The 21,280-nt window shown below is 48.0% G+C and overlaps 1 protein-coding gene across 1 annotated transcript in view; it reads right to left on the bottom strand.

Moving 5' to 3' along the window:
• LOC122943770 (torsin-1A-interacting protein 1-like) overlaps nucleotides 1-21,280 on the bottom strand; it is a 179,981-nt gene that overhangs the window by 129,711 nt on the left and 28,990 nt on the right. Inside the window, exons 3-6 of the mRNA XM_044301790.1 lie at nucleotides 17,157-17,213; nucleotides 11,126-11,170; nucleotides 10,551-10,604; nucleotides 10,410-10,448 (exon numbers count right to left, since the gene is read on the bottom strand). Of these exons, the coding sequence (XP_044157725.1) occupies nucleotides 10,410-10,448; nucleotides 10,551-10,604; nucleotides 11,126-11,170; nucleotides 17,157-17,181 (163 nt within the window). The 5' untranslated portion in view covers nucleotides 17,182-17,213. The remainder of the gene's footprint in view (nucleotides 1-10,409; nucleotides 10,449-10,550; nucleotides 10,605-11,125; nucleotides 11,171-17,156; nucleotides 17,214-21,280) is intronic.

Below are 21,280 nucleotides of genomic sequence, written 5' to 3'. Positions count from 1 at the left end.
GAAAACCAGAAAGGCTCCTGGCAGGAAAGAGCGGCCAGCTTCGACACCAGTCTGACTTAAAAGCTCGTGATGGGATGTGAACTCACAGCCACTGCATAATAGCCCAGAACTTTAATCACTACGCTATGTAGCTGTATCAGAAGCTATGGTCACAAGGAAGACCACTTTCCAGATGAGAACAGTCAGAGAGACCCTCCTCAAAGGCTCGAAGGGGGCCGACTGCAGAGCGCGCAGAACCAAATTGAGATCCCAAGGAGACAAAGGGGGAACATACGGGGAACCGAATGCGCCACCCCCTGAAGAAAGGTCACCACCGGACCCTTAAGAGCGGAGGGACCTCTGACGGCCCGCGCCGAAACCTGACCTTACAGGGAACTAAGCGACAGTCCCTGCACAAGCCCAGACTGAAGAAAAGACAGTACCATCAAGATGGAAAAACGAAGGGGAGGGAACCCCGAACCCTCACAAAAGGACAGGAAGGCCATCCAGGTAAGATAGTAAATCCGGGAGGAAGAAGACTTCCCCGGACTGATCATGGTCCTAACCACTGAATCCGAGAACCCCATCTTCATCAGGATGGCGGTTCCAACAGTCACGCCGGTAAACGAAGAGACCGTAAATTCTGGTGGAAGAACGGGCCCTGAGACAGTAGGTCCTGTCTGTCGGGAAGAGGCCATGGGGCGTCCGCCAGCAACCGAGCCACGTCCGAAAAACCACGCGCGGCAAGGCCACTCTGGGGTGATGAGAACGATCGGATTCCCTTCCGCCTCGAACTGGCGTAGACCCTTTGGTAGGAGAGGAAAACAGAGGAGGCTGAAGTCCTGCCACGGAGACACCTGCGCATCCATCCGTACGCCTTCGGATCTCGGGCGCGAGCCAGGACCACTGGGATCTTGTTGTTGAACCCGGACGCCATTAAGTCCACATCCGGACGGTCCCATCTGTGGCAGATTTCTTCGAACACTTCTGGATGCAGAAGAGACCACTCGTTTGGATCCACCTTGTTGTGGCTTAGAAAGTCCGCTGTCCAGTTGTCCACTCCTGGAATGTAAACTGCTGACAACACCGGAACGTGCGTCTCCGCCCACGTCAGAAGTCTCTTCACCTCCTGCATCACCATCCGGCTGCGGGTCCCGCCCTGATGGTCGATATAGGCCACGGCCGCGGCATTGCCCGTTTGAACCCGCACTGGGAGGCCCGCAAGGAGAGAGGTCCAATAGGAGAGAGAGAGCGGAAAAAAAATCGCCCTCAGTTCCAGAAAGTTGATTGGAAGGCGAGACTCTGCCGCCGACCAAATCCCTTGAACCGTGCGAGACTGGAAAACGCCCCCCCAACCTAGGATGCTGGCATCGGTGGTGACGATCGTCCAGGAGAATGCGAGAAAGGAACTCCCCGACCTCAGGTTCATCGGGAACAGCCACCAAGGGAGAGCTGCCCGAACCCGCTGAAAGGTAAAGGATCTCCTGTTGCGCCAGGCGAGTGTGAAACTGGGCATATGGAAGGCCTCGAAAGAGGCTACCATAAGACCCAGGACCTGCAAGTATTCCCGAATGGAGAGGCACGGGGAGCGCAGCAGATGCGACACTGCCCCCTGGATCTGGGAGGACTTGAAGGCTGGCAGAATACTTTGGCAGCCGAGGTGTCCAAAATCATCCTCCGGAAGGAGAGCCTCTGGGACGGGAAGAGGCAGGAGTTTGGAAAAGTTACCAGCCAGCCGAACCGTTCCAGAGTCTGAACAGTGATTCGGACGCTGTCCTTGGTCTGCGGTAGAGAGGGGGGCCTCTATCCGGATATCGTCCCGATAGGGCAGCAAAGGAATGCCCCTGGTACGAAGAAGCGCCATGAGCGGTCCAGGACCGTGGCAAGGACCCGCGGGGTGGTCGCCAACCCGAAGGAAGAGCGACAAACTGACAGTGTCGACCCTTAATGGCGAAGCGCAGGAATCGATGGTGGGATTCCGCAATCGGGACATGTGATAGGCCTAGGAGCAGCAGGGCGGGCTGACTGGGCCCTCTAGTGCCGGGAAGGCTGGTGTAAAGGAAGGCCTCTTTGCGGGCGACCTGAGACCCCCGGCGGAGGAAGCAGGCGACGGCCTACCAGATGAGAAACGGCAAAAGGCATGCAGAGATGAACTCGTCCAGCTGATCCCCATAAGGTCTGGAAACCCCAAAGGGGAGATTAGCAAGGGAACGCTTGGTGGAGGCGTCAGCGTCCCACACCTTCAATCAGATCTCTTCGCGCTGAGTGACAGAGATGGCCAACCTGCGGGCAAAGAGGGAAACAATGTCCCTAGAAGCTTCGCAAAGAATCTTAGAAGCCTGAGACATCTGGAGAACCAACTCCAGTGTGTCAGTAGCCGCATCTCGTACCGCCAGTTCCTGGTGGTGGTGCTGTAACCACACCGAGAGAGCACTGGCTACCCCTGCTGAGTGAAAGGTAGGTCACAGGGACGCGCTGCCAGCGAAAAAAGGACCTGGAAGAGAGTCTATGCGTCTGTCTACAGCATCCTGGAAAGAGGAACTGACTAAGACAGGAAGGGCCATATAATTGGCTAATCCGGCCACCGGAGGATCCACCTTAGGGGGAGGAGACACCTCTCCTCGCCGTCAGCAGGGAAAGGAAAGTATATTCATGCGCTGGGTGGTCGAGAACCTTATTAAGACTACCCCAGGCCCTGGACATGACCGCGGAAAAATCCCTCATGGACCGGGAACTTGGTAGTCTCCGACTGCCTGGACGGAAAAAGGGGGAACTCCTGACCAGTGGAAGGAGGAGAATCCCCTTGGAGAATAAAGGTGTCTCGGACAGTCGCCACTAAGTCAGCCACCCTGGTGGAGAGCTTAGGCGAGGGGTCCCGCTCCATGACCTAATCAGAGCCGGAAATTCCCCTTCAGACTTGCGCTCCCTAAGGGAGGGGAGAGTCGCCCGAACGCGCCTCTAGACGAGGGGGGGGGGGGGGGGAGCCGGAGCCATCCGAGGAGGGATGCTGCTGCTCACGCTCCCTGTTAGTAGTCGGGCGTCTTCTGTGGAAAACCACTTAGAGAGGTGGTTGGCGTCACAGGATTTGAAAATGCCCTATAGTCCAAAAAGGACCTGGCTCGTCCGAGCCGGATAATTCCTCTTCGGATTACTCTCCCTAGGGAGGGGGAAGAGCAGTCCGAAAGCGCCACAGGCGAGGTGAGGGGGGTGGAGAGACGGAGACATCCGAGGTGGGATGCTGCCGCTCACGCTGCCTCTTCGTAGTCAGGCACCCACTGTGGGGACCACTGAGAGAGATGGAGTCGTTAGCGCCACAGGATTAAAGGACATGGTTGCCTTGGCGACTAAGACCAATTTAGCGGCCGCGCTGGACATGGCAGATGCCCAAGTGGGGACCGCAGGCTCCCAGGGACGTGGAGGAGGGGTGGAGGAGGGGGGTAAGGCAGGGATGCAGTTAATACTTATCTGTTCCTGCAGATCTTCTCCCTCGACTCCAGGACCAGCAGGGATGCACCTCTTCAGGCTTCTGACTCCTTGTCCAGGAGTGCAGTGTTCTGGTGGAGGGTGGCAGCAGGAGAACCAGTAGCTGGTGGGATACCGGAGCTGCAGGTCGAGCCCGGATCCACTTGTCTTCTTTGGGGGGCAATGGAGGCAGCCAGGCAGCGTCCAAGGACGGCGGCGGGCATTCCACGGGGGACCAGGAAGGCGCCATGCCGACCTGTGTCCCCATCTAGAAAGAAAATAACAAAACGGAGTAGAGTGATGAGGAGCTGCATGGCCGTGAGCAAACAGAGTCTCCGGTGTAAGGAGAGTCAGAGCGGCATACCGAGGCTCCGCCCCCCCCGAACGCGTCATTATGGCGCGATAAAAGCGCGCGAAATAAGCGTGCGAAACAAGCGCGCGCGGAAATAAGCGCGCGCGCGGAAATATGCGCGGAAGCAAGCGCGCGCGAAAATATGCACGAAAATAAGTGCGCGCGCGATTTAAACAAACACCACGACTCCCCTCACGTGGTGCAGCAGGGGTTAACGAGGCCATGGAGGAGCGGCCTGCCGGCGGGCGCTGAGAGAGCGCAGCAGCCAAGGCCCGACGAGAGAAGCGCTGAAACCCACAGTTTAAGGGGGAAGAGATGCCAGTACTCCAGTGCCAAAATGAAGAAAGTGCCCCATCAGGATCCTTCTTCAAGCTCACCCAGGTAGCCACAGACAAACAGACACAGAGGGAGGGGGAGGGACTGGGCAATACTTATCTGCTCAGCATGCTCCCTCGATGTCCAGACCAGCAGGGATGCGCCTCTTCAGACTTCTGACTCCAATCCAGGAGAACAGTGCTCTGGAGGAGGGTAGGCAGCAGGCGTCCCAGCAGCTGGTGGGATGCCAGAGCTGACATGTTGAGCCTGGATCCACTTTTCTTCTGTGGGGGGATGGGAGGTAGCCAGGACACGTCGAAAGACGGTGGCAGACACTCCACGGGGGCCAGGAAAGCGCAATGCTGACCTGCGTCCCCATCTGAAAACAGAAAAAAATAACAAACAGGAGAAGAGTAAGCGTCACCTCCTTGGACAGACACTAAGCAAAGACTGAGTTCCTCCTGGTGGAGTCGGGGGGGTATAGCCCGAGGAGGAGGAGCTCTTTCATTTGCATAGTGTCCCTCCTACTAATACCTCTAAGCTATACCCACGGTCTGTGTCCCCCAATGGAAAAAAGTACGAGAAAAGACAACTTTTCCCATTTTTTTATACAAAGTTGGCATTTGACCAAGATATTTATCTCACCCAGCATGGGTATATGTAAAATGACACCCCAAAACACATTCCCCAACTTCTCCTGAATACAGCGATACCACGTGTGACTTTTTTGCAGCCTAGATGCGCAAAGGTGCCCAAATTCCATTTAGGAGGGCATTTTTAGACATTTGGATCCCAGACTTCTTCTCACGCTATAGGGCCACTAAAAAGCCAGGGCAGTATAAATACTCCACATGTGACCCCATTTTGGAAAGAAGACACCCCAAGGTATTCAATGAGGGGCATGCAGAGTTCATAGAAAAAAAAAAATTGGCACAAGTTAGAGGAAATTGATATTTTTTTGTTTTTTCTCACAAAGTCTCCCTTTCCGCTAACTTGAGACAAAAATTTCAGTCTTTCATGGACTCAATATGCCCCTCAGCGAATACCTTGGGGTGTCTTCTTTCCAAAGTGGGGTCATTTGTGGGGTGTTTGTACTGCTCTGGCATTTGAGGGTCTCCGCAATCATTACATGTATGGCCAGCATTAGGAGTTTCTGCTATTCTCCTTATATTGAGCATACAGGTAATGAGATTTTTTTTTTTCGTTCAGCCTCTGGGCTGAAAGAAAAAATGAGCGGCACAGATTTCTTCATTCGCATCGATCAATGTGGATGAAAAAATCTCTGCCCAAAAAAAAAAATAAAAGGAGGGGAAAGGCGTCTGCCAGGACATAGACGCTCTGCCCAACATCCATACCCACTTAGCTCGTATGCCCTGGCAAACCCGATTTCTCCATTCACATCAATCGATGTGGATGAATAAATCATTGCCGGGATTTTTATTTTATTTTTATATATACACAAAGTGTTTGCCAAAGCATATGAACACTGCCGCCTCCTCAGCTCATATGCCTCGGCAAACGTATCTTTTACTGCAGAGGAGAAATCTCGTCTTACAGCGCCGCATACACCGACTTGCGTGTAATCTGACAGCAGCGCAATGATTCTGTCAGAATGCACATCAGTGCTGCAGGTTGGTCTACCTGGAAGGTAAAAAAAAAAAAAAAAAAACAGGCCGCAACGCAATAAATTTATTAACTTTATAATAACTTTTGAACAGAACATATAAACTTTAACTTTTTGAACATAACGTAAACTTTTTTGCCTACTGGTGATTTTTTTTTTTTTTTTTTTTTTTTTTACCTTTATAGGACAAACCTCTCCTTCCCCATAGGACTATGTGCACAGCGCAAATCGCCCAAAGATGGGGCGAAGTGCATTATGCACTTTGTCCCAGGTGAAAGGAGAGGTTTGCAGCAGATCTGTGTGAATGGGCCCTAATAGCCCTGTGTGCCTGTCCTGTGAGATGTGATCCCTATGCTAAGTGTACCTGTGTGTGGCACTTCCGGAAACACTCCCCAAAGCATAGGGCAGGGTGGTCAGGGCAGTAAGGACAGAAATAGCGGGTGTCACGCCTTATTCCACTCCTGCTACAGACACAACATCTTTTTCGGGGTGACGGTTGGGTTGAGGTACCAGCAACGACATTGGGGAAATATCGCTCGTGTAGACGGCTAACTACACTGGTGGATGGGGCCACGGAACCTCCTGGATACAGGAGGTTCTCGATGATTTATTCCTGAAATTTGAGGAAGGATCGTGTTCTCCCAGCCTTACTGTAGAGAACAAAACTATTATACAGAGTCAATTGAATTAAATATACAGACACCTTCTTATACCAGCGTCTGGTGCGTCGGGAAACTAAATACGGAGCCAACATCTGGTCATTGAAGTCCACCCCTCCCATGAGCAAATTATAGTCGTGGACACAGGGGCTTTTCAATGACACTGGTTGCTCGTTCAATTTGGATTGTCGTGTCTGCGTGAATGGAGGAGAGCATGTAAACGTCACGCTTGTCTCTCCATTTCACCGCGAGCAGTTCTTCATTACACAAGGCAGCCCTCTCCCCCCTTGCAAGACGGGTGGTAATGAGCCGTTGGGGGAAGCCCACACGACTAGTTCGCGCGGTGCCACAGCAGCCAATCTGTTCTAGGAACAAATGCCTGAAGAGGGCCACACTTGTGTAGAAATTGTCCACATAAAGATGGTACCCCTTGCCAAATAAGGGTGACACCAAGTCCCAGACTGTCTTCCCACTGCTCCCCAGGTAGTCAGGGCAACCGTCCGGCTCCAGGGTCTGATCTTTACCCTCATAGATCCGAAATTTGTGGGTATAGCCTGTGGCCCTTTCACAGAGCTTATACAATTTGACCCCATACCGGGCGCGCTTGCTTGGGATGTATGGTTTGAAGCCAAGACGCCCGGTAAAATGTATAGGGGACTCGTCTACGCAGATGTTTTGCTCAGGGGTATACAAATCTGCAAATTTCTGGTTGAAGTGGTTTATGAGGGGCCGAATTTTGTGGAGCCGGTCAAAATCTGGGTGGCCTCTGGGACGGGAGGTGCTGTTGTCACTAAAGTGCAGGAAACGCAGGATGGCCTCAAATCGTGCCCTGGACATGGCAGCAGAGAACATGGGCATGTGATGAATTGGGTTCGTGGACCAATATGACCGCAATTCATGCTTTTTGTTTAGACCCATGTTGAGGAGAAGGCCCAGAAAAAAAAAAAATTCGGAAACTTGGACTGGTTTCCACCAGAAAGGCTGGGCATAAAAGCTTCCCGGGTTGGCGGATATAAATTGAGTGGCATACCGGTTTGTTTCTGCCACGACTATGTCCAAGAGCTCCGCAGTCAAGAACAGCTCAAAGAACCGATCTGAGCTGTCTCAACCCGAACTCCAGACTGGGCGGTGAAAGGGGGAACTAATGGTGCGGCTGAAGTTGGGGACTGCCAATCAGGGTTTGCCAGCACCTCAGAGACTCTAGGGGGTCTACGGGCCTGTCTGTGCGGTGGCTGCGACGGGGTAACTATTGCACGTGCCACCGGACCAGCTTCAACTGCCCTTCTGGTGCTTGCCACTTCACCATGTTGTACGGCAGTGCTGGTACTAGGTCCAGGGAGGGCTGGGCTGCTGGTGTATGCCTCACCACGTAATCCGACAGCGCCAGCCCCACTCTGCTGCCCTTGAAGCGGATCCTGCGCAACCTGTGGTCTAGCAACACGGGGCCGGGTACGCCTGTTGCCATCAGGGACCTCAACCTCCTCGTCCGAACTTTGGGTCAGACTGCCACTGCTTTCTACAGGTTCATATTCTGACCCGCTAGATTCGTCAGATGAGGGTTCCCATTCCTCATCCGACTGGGTCAGAAGCCTGTAGGCCTCTTCAGAAGAATACCCCTTGTTTGACAATTGGACTACTAAATTTAGGGGGTATTCCCTGAGACTACCTAAGAAAAAAAGCAAGCCTGTCTTACAAATGGGAGGCTAGCGAACTACCGGAGGCCGCTGCGATTGATAAAAAATATCAAAACAGATTTTTTTTATCGCCGCAGTGCTTGGAAAGTGATTGTGCAGTGATCAAAAAAATAATAATTTTTTGTCACTGCGGCGGGGCGGGCGTGGGTGAACGCACGTGTGGGCGACCGATCAGGCCTGATCGGGCAAACACTGCGTTTTGGGTGGAGGGCGAGCTAAGGTGACACTAATACTATTATAGATCTGACTGTGATCAGTTTTGATCACTTACAGATACTATAAAAGTACAAATGCTGATTAGCGATACGCTAATCAGTGACTGCGGTGCGGTGGGCTGGGCGCTAACCGATTGCTAACTACCCAACCAAGGGGCCTAAACTATCCTAAAACCTAACAGTCAATACCAGTGGGAAAAAAAAGTGACAGTTTACACTGATCACTTTTTTCCTTTCACTAGGTGATTGACAGGGGCAAGAAGGGGTGATCAAGGGGTTAATTGGGGTGATGGGGGTGATCTGGGGCTAAGTGTGCTGTTGGTGGCTACTCACTGTGAACTGTGCTCCTCTGCCTGGACCAACTGACGAAAAGAACCAGCAGATTATAAATATAATGTGTTAACTGGCTTCTGATTCTTTTTTTTTTTTAATCATCAGCTTGCCAGCCACGATCATTGGCTGGCAAGCTGATGACGTGACCCCCCCCCCCCCCTCTAACTTTTGCCGGCCCACGATGCGCATGCGCGGGCCCGGCTGAGCGCGCCATCTCGCGTCTCGCGAGATGACGCATAGATGCGTGACTGTGCCTGGGAGAGCCGCCTCCGGACCGCGATCCTGCGTTAGGCGGTCCGGAGGCGGTTAAATAATGTCTATATACTGTATTTTCCTGTGTACAAGACTACTTTTTAAACACATGAAAATCTTCTCAAAAGTCGGGGGTCGTCTTATACGCCGGTTGTCGTCTTATATGCCGGTATATGGCGTGCTGAAACTTACTTCCTAGCCGGACTGGAGGCTAGCTGAGCCACCGTGCGCTGCATCCCGGCCAGCCGCTCCTGAAGCAGCCCCCTCTTTCTGCTCCCAGTGGTTTTCTCATGCCGGCAGCATCACATTGCGCACTACTGCTCAGATCGTCTTGAAGACAGGGAGGGCTGGGCAGGCAGGGAGAGCTGACCCACCCAATCCAAGCAGGCTTTGTATGCAGTGTGCACAGAAAATACCGGTACATTGCTTGCCGTGATTGACTGGTTGTTGTATACTGGGCTGGATTGGCGATTCTGAGGGAAGGCAGGGGGAAGCAGGAGCCTCTGCAATTCAGAAAATTCTAATGTTGGAACGGTGGATCTCTAATGAAGTTTGGTGTGCATCTTATCTGTGGTGAAAAAACAGAGTCTATCTGGGGAGCAGATACATGTGATGGTGAATACAGTACAGCACCAGTATCTGTACATACAGTACAGCACCAGTAACTGTACCGGTTCATACAGTACAGCACCAGTACATACAGTACAGCACCAGTATCTGTACCGGTTCATACAGTACAGCACCAGTATCTGTACCGGTTCATACAGTACAGCACCAGTACATACAGTACAGAATACAAATGGCTAACAGTCAAGACCCCATCATGGCTCTACCAGCAAGAAGAAAGAAATATAAAGCCAGTTTCAAACTTAAAGTTGTAAACTTTGCCATGGAACATAATAACTGAGCTGCTGCAAGACAATATGGAGTAACAGAAAAGATGGTTTGGGACTAGAAAGCAAATGAAAAAGCATTAAAGAGTATGCCAAGGGGTAAGTGTGCATTAAGAAGAGGCACCCCACATTGGCCAGAACTTGAAAAACATGTAGCAGACATGATGAATGAGCATCGCCGAATCAGTTATGTAGTGACACGAAATAAAATACGTTTGTTTGCACTTCAGTGGGCCAAATCTAACCCAGGTCACAGCAACAGATTTAAGGCCACTGTATCCTGGTGTACTAGATTTTTGGAAAGGCATAATATGGTACTGAGGCAAAAGACGAAAATTGCACAATTACCTGCAGATCTTGATGCCAAAGTAAATAGCGTTGGAGGAGTAGTCTTATACGACGAGTATAGCCCAAACCCTTAATTTTAACTGGAAAAGTTGGGGGTTGTCTTATGCACTCAGTCGTCTTATACGCCGGAAAATACGGTATATTAGTTTTATATAAACTGTAATAGGAGGACACACCCTTCAGGTCTATGTACAGCACAGCTAAAAAGGAGATCTCTGCCTGCAGGAACACACAATACGACACAAGCATATCTGCACAAAACTACGTGACCCTCTCCACGTACCTGCTGTCCATTGAGGGAGAGTTGCTGGTTCTTCTTCATCTATAATGTGAAAGACGATAATGTGAGCGGGTTTTCCATACACAACACGCGGTTCTTCTCAGAGCCGTGTAACATTATCGCATATTTAAAGGACTCACATACCATCAGAAAAGCCAATGAGCTTCCTAGGCAAGACAGGCTGTGTCTCCGTATTTACTGCAGATACAATCGAGAAGTCAATATAAAATACATATTTAGGAAACAGCAGTCATTATGAGAAAATACACTTATTTCACGCCTGGAGGAGAGATAACGGGAGAGGTTCTTGTAACGTTTTCATGGACATTCTAGGCGTCCTTCAGTAGTTTGTATAGCGCTGTAGCAGGTCATTTCTTGAAGCCGTTTCTCTACTATCTTGAGCACAAAGTTAGTACAGTGATGAAGCAGACAAGGGTTTGTCTCCTGGCTGATAAACAGCAGTGCCCAGGCCCTAAGCAGCGTCCACACCATTGCCCTGCCCCCCATCGAGCCTTGCGCACCTCCCAGAGAGTGGTCTCAGATACTTATTGTCCCCTTTTCTCTTGCAGAGTGCCCCCTTCCCTCAGAGAATCTTTTTTCACTACCATCCACGTGTGTGCCCCCCTACAGCTGGTGGACAGGGCTCCTGCAATTTGAACCCCCGGGAACACAGGAGCTAGGAGATATTACACACGCAGGTACGTGAACGCCCTCATTACCTTTCGGTTGATGGTGGTGACGGGTGCCTAACTCTTCTCTGAGATCTGTCAAGTAGACATTATAAAAGGAGCAGGATTGACATGTGGTAAGAACAGCATACACATACAATCTTATAACCCTAAAGGTGCCCGCACACAGTAGTCAAAAGTTTAGCAAAATGGACGATTTCAAACAGAACGATTGTTCACTGGGTGAAATTTACCAGCAAACGAGCTTACAGCTGCCCACTGACATCGCCTGAAAAGAAACTGTCCATGTTGAAAGCTTGTAGGTCAGGGATCAGCAACCTCCAGCACTCCAGCTGTTGAGAAACTACAGCTCCCAGAATCCACTTTTCACTTCTATGGGAGTTGCAAAAACAGCCGAGTAAATGTGCATGCTGGGAGTTGTAGTTTCACAGCAGCTGGAGTGCCGAAGGTTGCTGATCTCTGTTGTAGACAGACAAAAGATCTTTCCAAGAACGTTTCCAGAAAGATCATTCGTCTTTTGCCAGGTGTTAGTGAACATGTATGGGGCGGTCTGGACAACAGACTGAAAGGTGGATAGGTCATCAGTAGCGATGAGCGGAGAGAGCTTCGGATGCTACATCAGGAGTTGCTTCGTTCAAAACTTTGGAATGCTAATAATAATGAGCCAAAGATATGAGCAAAGCCGGACGAGACTTCTTAAAAAGCTTCAGTAGTTGATTTTTAACCACCTCAGCCCCCCTAGCTTAAACACCCTTAATGACAAGACCACTTTTTACAATTCTGCACTACACTACTTTCACGGTTTATTGCTCGGTCATACAACTTACCACCCGAATGAATTTTACCTCCTTTTCTTCTCACTAATAGAGCTTTCATTTGGTGGTATTTCATTGCTGCTCACATTTTTACTTTTTTTGTTATTAATCAAAATTTAACGAACTTTTTGCAATAAAATGAAATTTTTCACTTTCAGTTGTAAAATAAATAAAAAAAATATGACATCTATATATACATTTTTCTCTAAATTTATTGTTCTACATGTCTTTGATAAATAAACAATGTTTGGGCAAAAAAAAAAAAATGGTTTGGGTAAAAGTTATAGCGTTTACAAACCATGGTACAAAAATGTGAATTTCCGCTTTTTGAAGAAGCTCTGACTTTCTGAGCACCTGTCATGTTATCTGAGGTTCTACAATGCCCAGACAGTAGAAAAACCCCACAAATGACCCCATTTCGGAAAGTAGACACCCTAAGGTATTCGCTGATGGGCATAGTGAGTTCATAGAACTTTTTATTTATAGGTGCTCTTTGGAATGTGGGCCCCTTTGCCCACCTAGGCTGCAAAAAAGTGTCACACATGTGGTATCGCCGTACTCAGGAGAAGTTGGGGAATGTGTTTTGAGGTGTCATTTTACATATACCCATGCTGGGTGAGAGAAATATCTTGGTCAAATGCCAACTTTGTATAAAAAAAAGGGAAAAGTTGTCTTTTGCCGAGATATTTATCTCACCCAGCATGGGTATATGTAAAATGACACCCCAAAACACATTCCTCAACTTCTCCTGAGTATGGCAATACCACATGTGTGACACTTTTTTGCAGCCTAGGTGGGCAAAGGGGCCCACATTCCAAAGAGCACCTTTCGGATTTCACAGGCCATTTTTTACAGATTTTGATTTCAAACTACTTCGCATGCATTTGGGCCCCTAAAATGCCAGGGCAGTATAACTACCCCACAAGTGACCCCATTTTGGAAAAAAGACACCCCAAGGTATTTCATGATGGGCATAGTGAGTTCATAGAAGTTTTTATTTTTTGTCACAAGTTAGTGGAATATGAGACTTTGTAAGAAGAAGAAAAAAAAAAAAAAGAATTCATCATTTTCCGCTAACTTGTGACAAAAAATAAAAAAAATTCTAGGAACTCGCCATGTCCCTAACGGAATACCTTGGGGTGTCTTCTTTCCAAAATGGGGTCATTTGTGGGGTGTTTGTACTGCCCTGGCATTTGAGGATCTCCGCAATCATTACATGTATGGCCAGCATTAGGAGTTTCTGCTATTCTCCTTATATTGAGCATACAGGCAATGAGATTATTTTTTTTCCGTTCAGCCTCCGGGCTGAAAGAAAAAATGAGCGGCACAGATTTCTTCATTCGCATCGATCAATGTGGATGAAAACATCTCTGCCCAAAAAAAAAAAAAAAGGAGGGGAAAGGCGTCTGCCAGGACATAGGAGCTCCGCCCAACATCCATACCCACTTAGCTCGTATGCCCTGGCAAACCAGATGTCTCCATTCACATCAATCGACGTGGGTGAATAAATCATTGCCGGGATTTTTATATTTTTTTTATATATACAAAGTGTTTGCCAAAGCATATGAACACCGCCACCTCCTCAGCTCATATGCCCTGGCAAACGTATCTTTTACTGCAGAGGAGAAATCTCGTCTTGCAGCACCGCATACACCAACTTTTGTGCAATCTGACAGCAGCGCAAAAAAAAAAAGAACGTTAACTTTTTTGCTTACCGGTGATTTTTTTTTTTTTTTACCTTTATAGGACAAACTTCTCCTTCCCCATGGGACAATGTGCAAAGCGCAAAATCGCCCAAAGATGTGGCGAAGTACATTATGCACTTTGTCCCAGGTGAAAGGAGAGGTTTGCAGCAGCTGTGAGTGAAAGGGCCCTAATAGCCCTGTGTGCATGTCCTGTGAGATGCAATCCCTATCCTAAGTTTACCTGTGTGTGGTACTTCCAGAAACACTCCCCTAAGCATAGGGCAGGGTGGTCAGGGCAGTCAGGACAGAAATAGCGGGTGTCACGCCTTATTCCACTCCTGCTAGAGACACAACATCTTTTTCGGGGTGACGGTTGGGTTGAGGTACCAGCAACGACATTGGGGAAATATCGCTCGTGTAGACGGCTAACTACACTGGTGGATGGGGCCACGGAACCTCCTGGATACAGGAGGTTCTCGATGATCTCTTCCTGAAATTTGAGGAAGGATCCTGTTCTCCCAGCCTTACTGTAGAGAACAAAACTATTATATGCAGCCAATTGAATCAAATATACAGACACCTTCTTATACCAGCGTCTGGAAACTAAAGAAGGAGCCAACATCTGGTCATTGAAGTCCACCCCTCCCATGTGAAGGTTATAGTCGTGGACTGAGAGGAGCTTTTCAATGACACTGGTTGCCCGTTCTATTTGTATTGTAGTGTCTGCGTGAATGGAGGAGAGCATGTAAACGTCACGCTTGTCTCTCTATTTCACCACCAGCAGTTCTTCGTTACACAAGGCAGCCCTCTCCCCCCTTGCAAGACGGGTGGTAACGAGCCGTTGGGGGAAAGCCCCGGCGACTAGGTCGCGCGGTGCCACAGCAGCCAATCTGTTCTAGGAACAAATGCCTGAAGAGGGGCACACTTGTGTAAAAATTGTCTACATAAAGATGGTACCCCTTGCCAAATAAGGGTGACACCAAGTCCCAGACTGTCTTCCCACTGCTCCCCAGGTAGTCAGGGCAACCGACCGGCTCCAGGGTCGGATCTTTAACCTCATAGATCCGAAATTTGTGGGTATAGCCTGTGGCCCTTTCACAGAGCTTATACAATTTGACCCCATACCGGGCGCACTTGCTTGGGATGTATTGTTTGATGCCAAGGCGCCCGGTAAAATGTATAAGGGACTCGTCTATGCAGATGTTTTGCTCAGGGGTATACAAATCTGCAAATTTGGTGTTGAAGTGGTCTATGAGGGGCCGAATTTTGTGGAGCCGTCAAAAGCTGGGTGGCCTCTGGGACGGGAGGTGCTGTTATCACTACAGTGCAGGAAACGCAGGATGGTCTCAAATCGTGTCCTGGACATAGCAACAGAGAACATGGGCATGTGATGAATTGGGTTCATGGACCAATATGACCGCAATTCATGCTTTTTGGTTAGACCCATGTTGAGGAGAAGGCCCAGAAAAAAAATTAATTTCGGAAACTTGGGCGGGTTTCCACCGGAAAGGCTGGGCATAAAAGCTTCCCGGGTTGGCGGCTATAAATTGAGTGGCATACCGATTTGTTTCTGCCACGGTCAAGAACAGCTCAAAAAATCCCAGGGCTGAACCGATCTGAGCTGTCTCAACCCGAACTCCAGACTGGGCTGTGAAAGGGGGAACTAATGGTGCGGCTGAAGTTGGGGACTGCCAATCACGGTTTGCCAGCACCTCAGGGACTCTTCGGGCCTGTCTGTGGCTGCGACGGGGTAACTATTGCACGTGCCACCGGACCAGCTTCAACTGCCCTTCTGGTGCTCGCCGGTTCACCATGTTGTACGGCAGTGCTGGTACTAGGTCCAGGATGGGCAGCGCTGCTGGTGTATGCCTCACCACATAATCCGACAGCGCCAGCCCCACTCTGCTGCCCTTGAAGCGGATCCTGCGCAACCTGTGGTCTAGCAACACGGGGCCGGGTACGCCTGGTGCTATCAGGGACCTCAACCTCCTCGTCCGAACTTTGGGTCAGACTGCCACTGCTTTCTACAGGTTCATATTCTGACCCGCTAGATTCGTCAGATGAGGGTTCCCATTCCTCATCCAACTGGGTCAGAAGCCTGTAGGCCTCTTCAGAAGAATACCCCATACTTGCCATTTGGTCAACTAAATTTAGGGGTATTCCCTGAGACTACCCAAGAAAAAAAAGCAAGCCTGTCTTACAAATGGGAGGCTAACAAAGTATAATTTTTTTGTCACTGCGGCAGGGCGGGCGTGTGTTAACGCACGTGTGGGCGACCGATCAGGCCTGATTGGGCAAACACTGCGTTTTGGGTGGAGGGCAAACTAAGGTGACACTAATACTATTATAGATCTGACTGTGATCAGTTTTGATCACTTACAGATCCTGTAAAAGTACAAATGCTGATTAGCGATACGCTAAACAGCGAATCAGTGACTGCGGTGCGGTGGGCTGGGGGCTAAACGATCGCTAACTACCTAACCAAGGGGCCTAAACTATCCTAAAACCTAACAGTCAATACCAGTGAAAAAAAAAAAAAGTGACAGTTTACAGTGATCACTTTTTTCCCTTTCACTAGGTGATTTACAGGGGTGATCAAGGGGTTAATTGGGGGGCAGGGGGTGATCTGGGGCTATGGTGCTACTCACTGTGAACTGTGCTCCTCTGCTGAGACCAACCGACGAAAAGGACAAGCAGAGGAGCAGAGAAGCCATTTAACACCTTATATTTATAAATATAAAGTGTTAACTGGCTTCTGATTCGATTTTTTTAAAATCGCCAGCCTGCCAGCGATGATCATTGGGTGGCAGGCTGGTGACAAAACGCTCCTTTAACTTTTGCCAGCCCGCGATGCGCATGCGCGGGCCGGCTGTGAGCGTAATCTCGCGTCTCGCGAGATGACGCACCGGCACGTCAAGGAGGAATGAATCGACCGCCGCCAGGACGCATCCCTGCGTTAGGCGGTCGGGAAGCAGTTAAGGTGGAAAACCACTTTAAAACCGAACTCTGCTTTGGTTCCAAGTTTTGAACGAAGCGACTTCAGATGTAGCGTCCGCGAAGCTCACTCCGCTCATCACTACTAATGACCTATTCACCTTTTAATCTATGTTGCTCAGACGCCCCGTACATGTTCACCTGGCAAAAGGTGAACAATCTTTGTGGAAACGTCCTTTGAACATTTCCAGAAAAACAAATAAAATAATAAATAAACCGTATATGGGTTAAAATAACAAACAATGACTTGCTCGCATTTCCAGACCCCTGGTACTCCCCTCTGTGGTTCCATAGTCCATAGTGGTTCAATCACTGGCTGCAGTGCTGGTCTGTGAAATTTTTATCTGCTGATGTCACATATTGGAATGGCGTGTCATCAATGCAGAGTTGTAAACAGGGTCCAGCGAGTTACTAATGCTTTTGTTGGCAATCTGCAGGGACCTGCAGCTCAACTGTGGTATGTGTGACAGCACCCAGTATCTTTATGTTAACCCACATACAAAATCAGAACTTAATAAACTGGACCAGATAGGTGCTGGGTAAAATATATATTACACATGAACATACCAGGATATCTCCATGTTTCTAACATTTCTTTATATCGGGTTCTCTCAATAAATGGATCTGAAGAAGAAAAGGCAATTAAGTAACATGACACAGAATGCCCCAATGGGGGGAGATGTATCAAAACTGGTGCAAGTGTACCTCTTGTTCTCAGATGGCCTTTGGCAAAGGAAAGCTGTGTGACCTAATAAGGGCCATTTACTGTATTCCCCTTTTCCTTTACATCAGTTTAAACCTCCACCATTATTGTGTGTTCCATCACATATTATGTTTGGAAATTGTTAAGGCTTTTTTTTTTTTTTGACAGACTGAGGGGCATTTACTAAAGTGTTTACGTCATAATTTGTGACTTTTTGAGCCCTTCACCCCTTTTCTAAAGTGGTGAGAAAAATGGTGGAGCTTCATGTAGCCTGCTGGATTTACATAACTTACACCAGAACCTGGTGTGGGTTATACCTGAAGTCTTCGCCAGCTCCTAGCTAGCATAGACTTCTGTTTCTGGCACATGGAGGAGCAGAGATACAACAAACTTATTGAGGGGCATCTGCCTTTTAATAAATTAGGCTCACCTCACTCCTGGCGCATAGGGATCAAGACTGGCGTACGGGAACAGCAGTCTTTATAAATGTCCCTCAAGGTTTTTTGTTAAATAAATAAATACCACTCTTTATGGTTGCCATTACTAATACTACACATTCAGTTTGTGACAAAGGTAACTCAAGCTAATGAGATGTTTAATAAGATCAGCCATTTTCAATCAAGAAAGTAGCAGTCCCAAAAATGTTACACGTTATATAAACTGATCACAAGACTGAAAGGGGCCGTCTCATTTCAGCAAATAACATTTATTATGTAGGGAAAGATAAAACAAGGCACTTACTAATGTATTGTGATTGTCCATATTGCCTCCTTTGCTGGCTGGATTCATTTTTCCATTACAATATACACTGCTCGTTTCCATGGTTATGACCACCCTGCAATCCATCAGCGGTGGTCGTGCTCACACACTGTACAAAAAAAGCGCCATAGTGTGCAAGCGCGAGGAGTGTTTAATGAGATGGAAAAATACATAAATTACTCTTACAGGTAATTGGATTTTCCTTTAGCCTCCACGGCACTTACCTGGAGGTTGGCCCGCCTTCTCAGGGACAGGAAACAATAGCGAGATCAGCCAATAAAGGGCCCCCTCCCTCTTACCTCTCCAGTTAATAACCTAGGACTCAGAATAGGCATGAAAACAAGGAGTAATTTAATGAGGTATAAACAACAGAGATAATCTCACTCGAAAATAGAAGCACTTCAAAACTTCATAGTGTGCTCCAAAAAAAAAAAAAAAAAGTAACTACTCATAATTCATCACAAAAAGAGTATTTGAAAGCAAAAATATATGTAGAACTATCTACACACTGACTTCTTTTTTTTTTTTGGGTGGGAATCCCATGCCGTTGTGGAGGCTAAAGGAAAATCCAATTACCGGTAAGAGCAATTTATGTCTTTTCCCCACGCCTCCACAACGGCACTTACCTGGAGGAATAACATAGGATACCTAACTAGGGTGGGACTACCGCAGATAAGACTTTGCGGCCAAAAGGACAAGTCTCTATTAGTGGAAAAGTCCAGCTTGTAATGCTTAAAGAAAGTACATGGGTTGGACCATGTCGCTGCTCGACAGATATCTTCCAATGAAGCTGAGGCACCTTCGGCCCAGGATGCTGACAATGCTCTGGTGGAATGAGCTTTTAGTGAAGGAGGTGGAGCAATCCCCTCAGTTTCGTAGGCTAACGTAATGCAGGCCTTTATCCATCTGGAGATGGAGGTTTTGCTGGCTGCTTCGCCTCTGTGAAGTCCCAGATATTGTACTAGCAACTGGTTCGACTTCCTCAAAACTTCTGTTGCTCTCAAATACTGAAGTACGCACCTTCTAACATCCAAGTTATGGAACAATTTTTCCTTATCTGATGTCGCCAGAGAACAAAAGGAGGGGAGAGTGATTTCCTGTTGACAGTGAAACCTGGACACTACCTTGGGAAGGAACTCTGGAGCATGTTTTAATATAATCCTGTCGTCTAAAACCGTAAGATATGGAGGCAAAATAGAGAAATCCTGGATTTCTCCTACTCTTCTTGCAGTGGTGTTTGCTAATAGGAAAACTGTTTTGAGTGTTAATGCTCTCAAGGAGATTTCTCCGAGGGGTTCAAAGGGTGGATGCATTAGCCTGGATAGGACCAGATTCAAGTCCCAAGGAGGGACAGAAGACCTAAGCCTAGGGCGAATTCTACTTGCCCCCTTAAGGAATCTTTTGACTACATTTAAATCTGAAAGTTTGATATTTAGATGGTAAGTGCCGTTGTAGAATTGTCCGAAAGGATTTTTAAGTTTTTCAGATGGATATAAAGGAGAAAACTTTATTATGGCTTCCCAGACTGCACTTAGCTCCCTCATATTCGATGAAGCTTGTTGTAGCTGTGTCTTCCAGGACCCTTGAGTCATTTTTCCATTCATGTGGGCCCCCCAGCCCTGTTGACTGGCATCGGTGGCAATGACTAATAAGTCTGTCTGTCTCCACTCTACCCCTCGGGATAAGTTTGACTGTTTCGTCCACCAGGTTAGGTTCATCTTTAGATACGATGGAATTTTTATCTTCTTGTTCAGAGATAACAGATTTTTGTCCCAACTCTCTAAAAGGAAGGCTTGGAGTGACCTTGAGTGGTGCTGAGCCCACTTAACACATGAAATTGTTGACGTCACGAGTCCCAATATTATCATTATTTCCCTGAAGGAGGTTATCCTTTGTCTTTGGAAACTCTTGATACTGGAAATGAAATTTTTTTGTTTCTGTTCCGGCAGAAAAGAGATCATAAGGCGTGAGTTCAGTAGAACACCTAGAAAGATTTTTTCTTGTGAGGGGAGAAGACAGGACTTCTGGTGATTTATTATCCAACCCAGGTTGGCTAGGGAAAAAGAATTGTTTGAAGGTGGCACCAAAAAAGATTTTCTGACGGGGCTGTAATTAAAAAGTCATCCAGGTATGGTATGAAGGAAATTCCTGCTAGATGAAGGAATTTTGCTACCTCCGTCATGATTTTTGTAAAACAATCTCGGGGCAGAGCTGAGGCCGAATGGGAGAACTTGAAATTGATAGTGCTGGAGAGATCCCTGGAACCAAACCGCTATTCTCAGAAACTTCTGGTCTCTCTTCTGGATTGGGAAGTGATAGTAGGCATCCGCCAGGTCTACTGTCACCATATAGCAATTTTTTTGTAGAAGATTGATCACAGATCTCACCGTCTCTATTTTGAATTTTTTGTAAACCACGTATCTGTTTAGGGTCTTTAGATTTATTATCGCCCTGAAAGTACCGTTTGTATTTTTCACCAGAAATATGGGAGAATAGAAACCTTTCTTCTGCTCCCCGACTGGTACCGGAATGATAGCTCTTTTCTCCAGGAGGAGCAATATTTGTTGGTCCATTGCGTCCTGATTTTTTCCCCCTCAGTCTGGAGTTCTCCATGTAACGGTCTGGGGGGATGAAGATTAATTCCAGACTGTAGCCTTCTTTTATAACCCCCAGTACCCAAGGGGAGGCCTGAATTTTCACCCAAGCTGAATAAAAATGCATTAGCCTTCCCCCTACTGCTCCTCTGGCGTCATTGGGAAGTAGTGGCCCGGGAAGACTTTTTGGGATTAAAATAGGAAGCCTTTCCCTCTTCCTCTAGATGACTGCCACAACGCTCCTGATTCTTTTTTCTTTTGATCAGGTCTACCACGTCTCTGGGGCCGAAAGAAACGTCTCTGATGAAAGAACTTTGATTCCGTGGGAAAGCCTTTTTTCCTATCTGACGCTTTCTCCAAAATATAATCGAGTGCCGTGCCAAACACTCTATCCCCCTCGCAAGGTAAGGCACATAACTTATTCTTTGATGCCGTATCCCCCGACCAGGTTCTTAACCAGATTGCTCTACGAGACGCATTGGACAAGGCAGCTGTTCTGGCTGACAGTTTCACTATGTCTGCAGAAGCGTCCGCCATAAAGTTTGCGGCCTGTTTCAACATGGGGATAGAGGCTAGAATATCTTCTCTTGGGGTGCCTGCCTCGATGTGTTCTTCCAATTGACCTAACCACAAGG

This window comes from Bufo gargarizans, chromosome 7, assembly GCF_014858855.1.
Source record: "Bufo gargarizans isolate SCDJY-AF-19 chromosome 7, ASM1485885v1, whole genome shotgun sequence".
NCBI lineage: Eukaryota > Metazoa > Chordata > Amphibia > Anura > Bufonidae > Bufo > Bufo gargarizans.
Note: the sequence above shows the minus strand (reverse complement) of the source record. Positions and strands in the feature narration are given on the sequence as shown.